General features: G+C 35.3%; 1 protein-coding gene across 3 annotated transcripts in view; it reads right to left on the minus strand.

The window, feature by feature from the left end:
* The window catches only part of LOC101741141 (uncharacterized), a 428733-nt gene that overhangs the window by 20640 nt on the left and 396290 nt on the right, over positions 1-11803 (minus strand). For all 3 annotated transcript variants that reach the window (XM_021353562.3, XM_021353563.3, XM_062676060.1), the window contains exons 5-9: positions 11636-11718; positions 8638-8712; positions 8230-8306; positions 5996-6060; positions 5298-5475 (exon numbers count right to left, since the gene is read on the minus strand). In XM_021353562.3, the coding sequence (XP_021209237.2) occupies positions 5298-5475; positions 5996-6060; positions 8230-8306; positions 8638-8712; positions 11636-11718 (478 nt within the window). The remainder of the gene's footprint in view (positions 1-5297; positions 5476-5995; positions 6061-8229; positions 8307-8637; positions 8713-11635; positions 11719-11803) is intronic.

Below are 11803 nucleotides of genomic sequence, written 5' to 3' on the forward strand. Positions count from 1 at the left end.
TATATGTACGTCTGTATCCGTGTGATTATTATTTAACACACCTGTTCCTTTTGATTAAAAGCCAAATGTTCATCTTGATAAATCTTCTAGCTTAATTAGAAAGTGATTGATGTCGAATGTCAAATTAATTTAGAACATTTAATTTTGTTTCAGTGGCATTTTCATTGCTTAGATGGATGGATGAGCTCACGGTCCACCCGGTGTTAAGTGGTTACCGAAGACCTAAGCCTTTGCTCACCCATCTGTCCTGGTGAAACTAGAAAGGCCTCCGGGCCAACAGTAATTTTTATTTATTTATTTATTTATTACACTTCATGTAAAATTTACATTGGCGGACTTAATGCCTAAGGCATTCTCTACCGTGGTAGGTGCAATGAAATTTATATTAGGTTACGAATACATACAAAAAAAAGTATATCTACATATATACAAAATCACATATACATATAAAAATATACATACATACATACATATATACACACATACATACATATAATAGTTTATATAATCGTTTAAATATATTTATATAATAGTTTATATATAATAGTAATCCTTCATTAAAACAAAAAACATAAGTTCTAAAGTTTTACTCAGTCTCAGTATGAACAGTAGAACGGCTGTCCCACTCATGACATCTAGACGGAGTTTTTAATAAGAACGACTCATCAAACTCGCATGTAAAGTACATAAAATAAAATGGCTCTGAGCAGACATTCGTTGTACGTAGTTTTTTTTATCACAATACATCCACATTCCACATAACAAGATGACGCTATAAAACGGGTAGATTCTTTCATAGTACTTAGATATTATTTGTCTATCTTACTCAGTCAAGTTAGAAAATGGAGAGTGTAAGAGAGACGTAATATCGAGTGATGGACAGAGTTTCGTTGCCGAAAAAGGTAATTACATTGCCAACTTTTGCTTATACCACATTGAAGTTTAATAAAAACCTAGAATGTTCGTAATGTTTTTATTTTCTTAAAGTTAATCATGATAAAATATTTTTTTAAGCGCTAAAATTTGTGTGGTTTAATAATAATATAATAATAATAAATAAATATAAATATTTACTAACAATCACGCCACGTTAACTGGTCCCGTGATAAGTTCGTAAAGAACTTGTGTTACAGGTACCAGATAACGGAAATAAATGTAAGATTTTTATTATACACATACATATATTTAATATACATCCATAACCCTGGAAAATACATTTATATTTATTATACAAATATCTTCCCTTGGCGGGATTCGAACCCGCGACCCCCTTGTGTAGTGACCATGTCACTTACCACTACACCAGACGGCCGTTGTAAAGATAATGGATATATTGCGTTAAAGCCTGCCTATATTTACGTATAATTAAATAAATAAATATATAAAGTTTTCGACAGGTGGATATTATGATTATTTTACCGGTGTGCGTTTGGTTAGCTTCCTTTTCTTTCTTTTTCTTCCTATATGATTAAAAATATTTTACCGATGTGCGTTTGGTACAGCTTCCTTTTCCTACCTATGCGGATAGCCTTGAGAGGCAATATCAGCGTTACTGCGTATAGGTGAGCTTTTTTTTATTTCGTTATTGCTTAGATGGGTGCACGCGTTAAGGTACAAATGATTGGGCTGGTCTCATGATTCAAGATTCTATTGAAGTCTAATTAAGAAGTCTATTGGCTCAGCTAACTTCTCAACGCCAGACGGGCTGTGAGCTCATGCACTCGTCAAAGCACGTTATATGACGTTATAATTAGGTATTTCATTTCAAGGGGAAGTTATAAAAATATATTTAATGAAATAACAAAGAGAAAGAAGAAAACGAAGCTTGGAAAATAATGTAAGTTTAGCAATGACAGACAGTAAGGAATCAATGGGAATAGAGGCGCCGATGTTCCGTTGCCACGTTGGTTGATTGGAAACTTACAAATTAGCATCACATTCTAGAAGTTTGATAAATCTATACTAATCTATACTAACATTATAAAGAAGAAAGATTTGTTTGTTTGTTTGTATTGAATAGGCTCCGAAACTACTGAACCTATTTGAAAAATTCTTTCACTGTTTGGAAGCTACATTATTTATGAGTGACATAAAAAATTTTTTTTTTTTAAAAAAATTACTGATCCTTTCTAAAACTCCAATAATGTAACCCAAGGTGTAAAAAAACTACCTAAAATATTTTTTACATCGCGTGCCCTGCGAAAACTATTGATGATAGAATAAAATAATGTACTACGACTTTGTAGAACACATTATTAGTTACAAAAAGTGTCGCGACAGCATATGTCTACCTATGCCGTCATAAGCGTTTTATTATTTAAAAAAATAAAACAACGTCAAATATCGTTGAAATTTGTATTAAAGACCCGAGCGGAGCCGAAGCGGGCCGCTTGTGTAATATATTTCGAAGATCAGGTTGTGTAAGAAGTAAAATATTTTGTTGTTTCATTTTACCCACACTCCCGCATATCAAACTATACTTAGCGCCACTATTATCAGACAACAGACGCCCACTGCTGGACATACGCCTCCCGCAAGCTTCGCCACAACGATCGGTCCTATACTATTCGCATCCATAATAATAAACTATTAAAAACCTATGTAATTTTATTACATAGGTTTCTATCAGAATTATTAAGAAATATTTCTGCAGAATTTAGAATTTTTCTGCGTCTTTTATAAAATTGATTTCCTAATTAATATTTACATATAAGATTTAAAAAAAACACTGCACTAGAATCGAAATAAACGATCAAAAAGTTGTTTCTACTGAAGTAGACCTTGGGATAGTTTCGAACCGATATAAGACTTCATAACGATTTAGCACATAATTATTATATTAGCTGGTGTCGATCTAATTTTTAACAATTTCTTCCCGAAAAACGTTCAGAGGTCCCGATGAAGTTTTTAATAGGTCGTTCAGAGTTTGCTTTCAGAGTTTTTTTTTTCCTTTATAATTCTTAACGTTTTTTGTGAGTCAATTTATCGAGTTTATGGTCGTAAATCACAGTTGCGCGAGAAAGATGGCTCAGAACTTTCGTTTAGGTGAGAGCTATTGTTATTCAAATGGGCTGTAACATGAGCCATTGTTTCGCTGATCAGCAGCTAAATGGATGCTGTTAGGTAGCTGCTAAAGTTTTCTTAATAAAATTGCGATGAGCGTGTGCCGCATATAAACATCGCAAATAGCCGATATTTCTTTTATTGATAATGACAGCTGTTTGCAACTGAGCTTTTTGAAGTGAAAACTTCTTTAGAATCGTTGTGATTTCAAACCGGATGCAACGGAAAAAACGACAGGTAAGAGACACAAATACAAAAATGTGTAGGATGAATGAGACAGAAATATACATACTATTTAATACAGCGCCATCTGTGAGATTTTTTAATACTAACGTGTGTATGAAAGCTCTTGTAGTGAATTTTAATTTAGGATTATACGTGAAATTAAATTATCATTTCACAGAGGGCGCTACCTTACAATTATTTACTAATGACAAAATTTTACATATACTTAAGACGTTTAGGATAATTGTATTTTAATTTTGGAAGGTTTCACTTCTACCACGTGTGAATTGCACACATGTTTTTTTTTTATTGCTTAGATGGTGGACGAGCTCACAGCCCACCTGGTGTTAAGTGGCTACTGGAGCCCATAGACATCTACGACGTAAATGAGCCATCCACCTTGAGATATAAGTTCTAAGGACTCAAGTATAGTTACAACGGCTGTCCCACCCTTGAGCTCTGAATAGCCTCTTCCTTTTTTCCCTGCTCAATCGTTAGTAGTCTAAGAGGGTATTCCAACTTCACGCGGATCGGTAGGTGAGCTCACGGGCTCAACCTAAGAGGATAATGACCTGTAAACAATCGCGGCCAAACTGCCTACGCGTCTTTCATTCAAGCATACATCGCCCTTTGATCTAGTTCTTAGTGAACCAGATTACCACGCGATCTGTATTCAATTTTCTGTCACGAATATGTCTACAATATACATCGTTTTTGTATTAGATTTTTAAACAAGATATCAGTGATTTTAAATACATATAATTCATCAGTGTTCCTAGTGATTATCTATATATTAATACGTGAAGCAAAAACTTTGTATCCCTTTTTACGAAAATTGCGCGGACGGAGGAGTATGAAATTTTCCACACTTATAGAGAATATAGAGAAGAAGTGCACAATGCTAATATTTTTTTAAAATAACGCATAAAAGATACATTAAATCAATAAAGAAAACATTACACACACCACATACCATGTATTTGACGCACACACGCATGCATACTATTTATTGTCAAACTTTTGTTCTTGACGTCTGTGGTCAAATTGAGAATAGATTAAATATTGTTTGTCTTTATTAATATTTTTTTATAGTGTAAGCCTTGGCGAAATTTGTGATTATAGTATGTGTACAAACTTACAATTCCAATTAATTATTTCGACTACTGTGGGACCTCTAGTTTTTTTCAATTTGCCAAACATGGAGTAATAACGAAAACAGATACTGGCATTGAGATAATACACATTGGGTAGCACGCTCGGGTTTTCCCGGGCTAGGCTAGCCGATGAGTCATTTCATGTTCCTATCTTCAATTTGGCCACCGTATTAAAAGTAGTCGAGTAAAGTTTAGTCATAGAAAATAGTCTTAACTATCAATTCTGTTTTAGTTAAGTTAGTAGTTAAGTTAAGTTAGTTAAGTATGTAAGTGTTCTTCTTCATCGTTCCCTCACTGCTGAGGATTGCGACATGTGGCTTTCCTTCATAGTGTTCGGTCATGCGTGGCACGGACCGCATGGTATTTATTGGAACGAAGTTCCTTATGGGACGATGCGGAGGGGTACCCTAACCGGGAAAAAACGTCCGTAACGTAAGATTTTTTATTAATAATATACACAGTGTACGACTTAACTTTGTAATAACGTACAAATTAGTAATGCACACAGTGTACGACTTAACTTTGTAATAACGTACAAAAAATTACATATTTTTTTATCATTAATTGACCACGATCTCAGAGCGTTCGTTTGCGCAATACATTAACTCTTATGCAAACAACCGTGAATGAAGTGTATCACAATAATTTCGCATGTTACCGAATGATCGCGGGTAGTTGCGAAACCTCCAATTTTATTTTCTTTACACCTCGAATAGAACTTAAAATTTATATTTTTAGAATAAGGAACTTCGCTCCTATCCGGTGTCCCACGACACCACATATCCTTTTTTTTTGTTCTATGTCTATTGTAGATTCTAAGGCTATTGTTACGTGTTCGAATGAGTTCGAACTTACGTGTAGGTTGAGCGCTGGTTGCATATCGAAGTGCAGGGTAGCGGGGAGCAAGCGGAGCCTGTCAGTACGAGTCCTCATTGCCGCCAGTCTAGCTAGCACCGTCCTCAAGGTTCCTGCGTCACGTCTGGCGGCCCACATCCGAAGCCACACTGTCCTAGCGTGGTTCGTATCCACTGAGCTGTTAGAGAAATTTAAGTTGACGCTTGAAGGTCACCAGGTTTCTGTTTATATGTCCAAAAGCGTTTAGGGTCACTCATCAACACGAAAGCCGTCACTAAACTTGAGATATCAAAGTCTCATTTGTATTGTATAACGTTTGCATAATTTCTCAAACACCCTATTAAGGTAACACCTTTTTGTTAACATAAAAAACATAATATATATTTTTTTAATTATAACAGACCCTTAGGTGAATTTCCAAGGTACCAAACACACACAAGACTTAAAGTGTTGAGGTTGGAAACCCTAATGTTGTTTGTGATTGGTAATTTAAATTTAAAAATCTTCGAGCAGATTTAGGCAACTTCACCCGAGTGTTTTGCCGTAATACGTAATACGTGCACCCGTAATACGTGCATTATTGCATCCTTCGTGGATAGATGATTGATGTTGAATAGCTTAGCAGCAGTTTTATTAAAGTATCGCTTTAACATATTGGAAATTTGAATTAAGCCTTATTTTATTAAACTACTACTTACCTTATATTCAAAATTTCAATATTATCTTCCAATGTAATGTTCGAAGATTTAAGATAATTTGTAATCTGGAAAAATAAGTTTGAGATAATATTTATTACTGATGGTAGGACCTCTTATGAGTCCGCACGGGTAGGTACCACCACCCTGCCTATTTCTGCCGTGAAGCAGTAATGCGTTTCGGTTTGAAGGATGGGGCAGCCGTTGTAACTATACTTGAGACCTTAGAACTTATATCTCAAGGTGGGTGGCGCATTTACGTTGTAGATGTCTATGGGCTCCAGTAACCACTTAACACCAGGTGGGCTGTGAGCTCGTCCACCCATCTAAGCAAAAAAATAATAATAATAAAAAATATATATATACATATATAATAAGTCAATCTGTTTGTACAGATTTGAGCAGATATAAAATATAATAAAACACAGTTCTTGCTAGGCAGCGAGAATACTTTAGAAAAATATGAAATATTTAAGTTAAAACGTTCATGTAAATTCGATAATAGTGAGTTAGGTAGTCGACAACTTTATAAAGATCGCCCATAATATAGCCGACTATTGAAACAAAAATTACAATCTGTTTAGAAAATCGTTTTGAAGACGCCGTAGCCTTAAGGATAAGATGCCCGATGTACCTACTCGTATCGTGCGATGCAACTGTGCCGGTGTTCGAATCCCGGCAGGCAGGTACCAATTTTTCCTTTTTTTCCTCCACCTATTCGCTGGTAGCCTAAGAGGCTATTCCAGTTACGCCCGGGCGGGTAAACGAGCTCACGGGCGCAACCTGTGAGAATTTGCTAACACTAGCCCTACCAAGAGCAGTGCTTCGCAGAATCTACCACCGTATCGGAATCGCGACTGAGAAGATTCAGCGGGAAACTCAGTGTGTTGTGCTTATGAGCTAGTTCGCTTTTCGTCGACCGGTTCGACGAGGACGGTGACAGGTGCGTGAAAGGCCTAAAAGCACCGAGAGTGAATCCAGGGGGTGCGACATGTTTCGAGGATTTGCGTTGACCCATTGCGGATAAGACAATTTTTTCCAATGACATACATACTTAATTTATGATCGCGAATTATTTCTACGTTGAAGGAATATCGTCTTGCAATAAAAAAAATATGAAAAATAAATAATAGTTTAAAAAACTAAAAAAGACGCTTTATAAAAAAAATCAATTAAAAAATAGAAAATAAATTTTAATTGAAAATAGTGTAAAATATATTTTATTGTAAAAAATACGTGGGGTGCTTTTTGAAATAATAATAAGGCGTGTTTTTTAGTTTTTTTTTAAACTATTATTTATTTTTCATTTTTTAGTTAAATTTTCTATAAAAGCGAATTTTTAAAACTATTAAGTACTTTAACATCAATTCCTGCCTTATCGACTATAGATAAAAATGATATAAATTGGCAAAAATCTTATTTTGCAAATTGAATAATGGAATAATCTTATCAAATTAGTGTATTGTCATCGGTCCTCGATAAATCTATAAAGTTTGAATGAAATCTGGCCGTTTAAAGTGGGTCAAAATCGCGTCTAAAGGAATCAGTTACAAGCATACAAACATATTTTATTTTTATTTTTTATTGCCTAGTTTTGTGGATGAGCTCACAGCCCACCTGGTGTTAAGTGGTTACTGGAACCCATAGACATCTACAACGTAAATGCGCCACACACCTTGAGATATAAGTTCTAAGGTCTCAGTATAGTTACAGCGGCTGCCCCACCCTTCAAACCGAAACGCATTACTGCTTCACGGCAGAAATAGGCGGGGCGGTGGTACCTACCCGTGCGGACTCACAAGAGGTCCTACCACCAGTAATTTCGCAAATTATAATTTTGCGGGTTTCATTTTTATTACACGATGTTATTCCTTCACCGTGGAAGTCAATCGTGAACAATTGTTAAGTACGTATTTCATTAGAAAAATTGGTACCCCGCCTGCGGGATACAAACACCGTTGCATCGCTATATACGAATGCACCGGACGTCTTATCCTTTAGGCCACGACGACTTCAAATATATACAAGTGAAGCTAATGTAAGCCGTGTAAAAATGAAACCCGTAAAAAGTTTTATTTGCGTAATTACTACTCAGTCTATGCAAATTCGGTTTACGATATAAATGAGTGGTATGGCGGAAACTTCCACTTGTGAGCGTACAATGTAAACGACCTAGTTCCTTAATAAGCCTTTAATAAACATTACACTTGGTATGGTGAATTTACTGCACTAATTACCTGTTCCACGATTTCCTGTGATATGTTAATATTTGGTTGGTCCATTACTAGCAGTCTCGTTTCGAAGCGTGCCGACACTGAAACAATAAAGTTAATCTTTGAGATATATATATACTTAAGTATATAATATAATATACAATATCTAATATATAATATGTAATGTAATCTATTATTTAATCTTATAATTCTAATATTATTTAATCTTATGATTCGAATTTTTAACTAGTCAGAAATAAAGTGGATTTGAAAGCTCTTCAATGAACGAATTAAATCTAAAATGATCAGACTTGTAGTTAGTGGTACTAGCGCATTCATACATCATACATGCATCAACATTCACTGGAATTATATATTTTTTTACCATTTCCCCTTCTTTCACGTAATCATCAAATATTCTATAAAACTTACCGGCGTCCGTATCTCTTGGATTACAATCGCAGGCCCCACCCTTACAACCTTCGGCGCACTCTTCTATATCGCATTCTGAAAAAAAGATGTATTTAATATGTTATATTATAAACAAACAGGGCGTGTTAATTTTTTTTGTCTCTATTGAGTTAATTTATTAAAAAAATATATACAAAAATATGTAATATAAAAAGTATCTAATAATATTATAATTTGAAGCCAGAGAATCCTTACAGCCAATTATAGTCTGTTCGGCTATATAGTATAGAGATACCGGTATCACCGGCATGGGATCCGACTATCTCAAACTGCTGTCAAATTCCCTTAACTCATTCTTAATGTCCTCACCTAAATTACCTTCTCCCTCCTAAATTCATTCCACCTCTAACATTACCAGGTACGTACTTACTAAGTTCGGCAAAAGCATTCCTGTTTGAACAGTCAAAGTCGTTTTGCGACAGTATAAAGATTTTTATTTATTGCTTTAAGTGAAGCGGGTAAATTCATGATCTATGTAGTGATAGGTGGCTACAGGTGCTTATAGACATTATTATTTGACTACTGTCTCCTTCTTTAAAGCGTAAGATCGAAGTCCCAATTGTTTTGTATAACAAATAGTCCACCATACAAATATGACTCCATTGCTGTTGGTTGTTTAGTATCAGGTTATGTCACTGGCCTATTTTGCTGCGAAGCATTTTTTTTATTGCTTACATGGTTGGACGAGCTCACAGCCCACCTGGTGTTAAGTGGTTACTGGAGCCCATAGACATCTACGACGTAAATGCGCCACCCACCTTGAGATATAAGTTCTAAGGTCTCAAGCAGAGTTTCAACGGCTACGCCACCCTTCAAACCGAAACGCATTACTGCTTCACGGCAGAAATAGTCAGAGCGGTACCACCACGCACTCGCAAGAGGTCTTACCAGCAGTAATGTGTTTTCTGAAGGAAGGTCAGCGGACAGTCGCTATACACAGAACAGTCACGATTGACTTCCACGGTGAACGAATAATCAAGTAGTAAAAATCAAACTTGCAAAATTATCGCGTAATTACTAGTAGTAGGGCGTTTTGTGAGTCCGCACGGGTAGGTACCATTACCCTGCCTATTTCTGCCGTGAAGGAGACCACTTATCCATGTAACTACTTAACACCGTGGGCCGTGAGTACGTCCACCCACGTAAGCAATAAAAACAATTAAATAGAACAACAAGTCATACAACAGTTGAAATTTGGAACTCATTGGTGAAGAAAGCGGCTTGTGTGTTTTGATGCCTGTGGACTTCAGTAGCCGATGAGCACTAATTAGCATAACTGGCTCAGTGGCTTACCTCACTAAAACTCAAATAGATGTTTCCTTGAATGAAACCGGATTTTTATCAATTTCTTTTAAATCCGTTCCCGATTGAAATGCGACGTTCATGAATTTTATGGTTGTTAAGGAGAATGATGGGCAATATAAGAACCTATTTGGGCTCAGTGAGATGTGTACAATAAAAACATTCTCGAAATAAAGTGATTTACTTTTGAAGAGGGTTCGCAGATATACGAGAGGACATATATCCTGATATATATCATGATACGCTCACCACTTGATTTTATGTGCATGTAGATGGCAAAAAAACTATTATTTTATTTTTAAGAGAATATTCGGTATTTACTACATTATTTTCATATATCCATCATCATAATAATCTGTATAACACATAGATGCAGCTCAATATAGCTTAAATATAATCTCGTCGATCTGTTTTGGAGTTATGATAACTATTTGCTCATTACTTGTTCATGGTAATATTACTTACTCTTTATCCCTATCCAAATACATTTAGTGCCCATTTCTAAGATGATTACCAGTGACACGGTGTGTGAATAAGTTCATCGGCGCAGCACTATCTTTTCATCAATTTTCTCAAATTTTCATGTCTAAAGAACGGAACAGTTTATAAATAGTTCCGACATAGCATAAATTTGAAATTTTAGCATTTTTTGTTCAGTACGTTGTTGCGATTGTCAAACAATTTTTAAATAGATTTGGTAGAACATCCTTTATTACTAAATTTCACAAAAAAAACCCTAATTAATTCGGAAGAAACAATATATTTATATTTCGGTAAATACATATAAATTTATAGTAGAAAACTTATAGTAGATATGGCAACAATATAGGACGGCTGGTTCCAGGCACATTGATGAGGTGGTATTTGATATTAAGTGCTATTATTCTTGCATCTCACCCCCTTCCAAACTAATAATTCCATACGTGAAGTGTTTAACATAGGAGAACCTAAATGCTTTTTACACTATTATATCCAGCTCAATACCCAATAAGTTATCGTCTGGTGATCGCGAGAGGCTCTATCGTACAAAATCTTTATTAATTTCTTGTAAATGGCCCTCATATCGGGCGAAATGGCTCGTATAATTACGATAAATGGTTCGATCTCAGATATATTGTCTTAGATTATAGGTAAAGGATTGACGATCGTTGGCTTCCTTGGGGTTCCTTGGAGTTTATATGGATGAAGTTTTTCGAATTTTATGGTTTTATCTTTGAAATAATGATTGTTGATTGTCGATTTTTATCAGTCACTCTTAATATTATGTCGAAAAGAACCACATGTTTATCTAAAAGAACCTAGTAGACGGGAATTATTGAAATTGAATCGACGATTTCTGGTGATGGATGGTCTGGGTCCGCATGGATAGATACTCTGCCTAATTTTGCCACTCTGCCTATTTTTGCCGTGAAGCAGTTATGAGTAGAAGTTATGCGTTTGCGTGATAATATACGCTCAATGATATACCGGTTTTTGGACTACTTAGAACAATTTCAACTATTCTATATAATTTCAAACTATCTATTTAGAATGATAGTAGATTCTAAATATACCGAAATGTAGTAACCTTATGTTTGGGAAGTAAAGTATTGGAATCGAATGTTCAATCTAGAAAAAATAATCTACTATATAACGTTGCAATAAGAAACCGAATTACCTGGTGATTCTATTTGTGATTCACAGAAATCTCCTGTATATCCAGGGGCGCATATGCAGCTCACGGCGGCGGGGCCCATTTGTCTGTAAAAAGATTATAAATGTTGAAATATGTTTTTTTTTAAAGTGAAAGTGTTGATAAGAAAGAAATGTTTTGTAATAACAGCCT

Source organism: Bombyx mori, chromosome 25 (genome assembly GCF_030269925.1).
Source record: "Bombyx mori chromosome 25, ASM3026992v2".
Classification (NCBI taxonomy): Eukaryota; Metazoa; Arthropoda; class Insecta; order Lepidoptera; family Bombycidae; genus Bombyx; species Bombyx mori.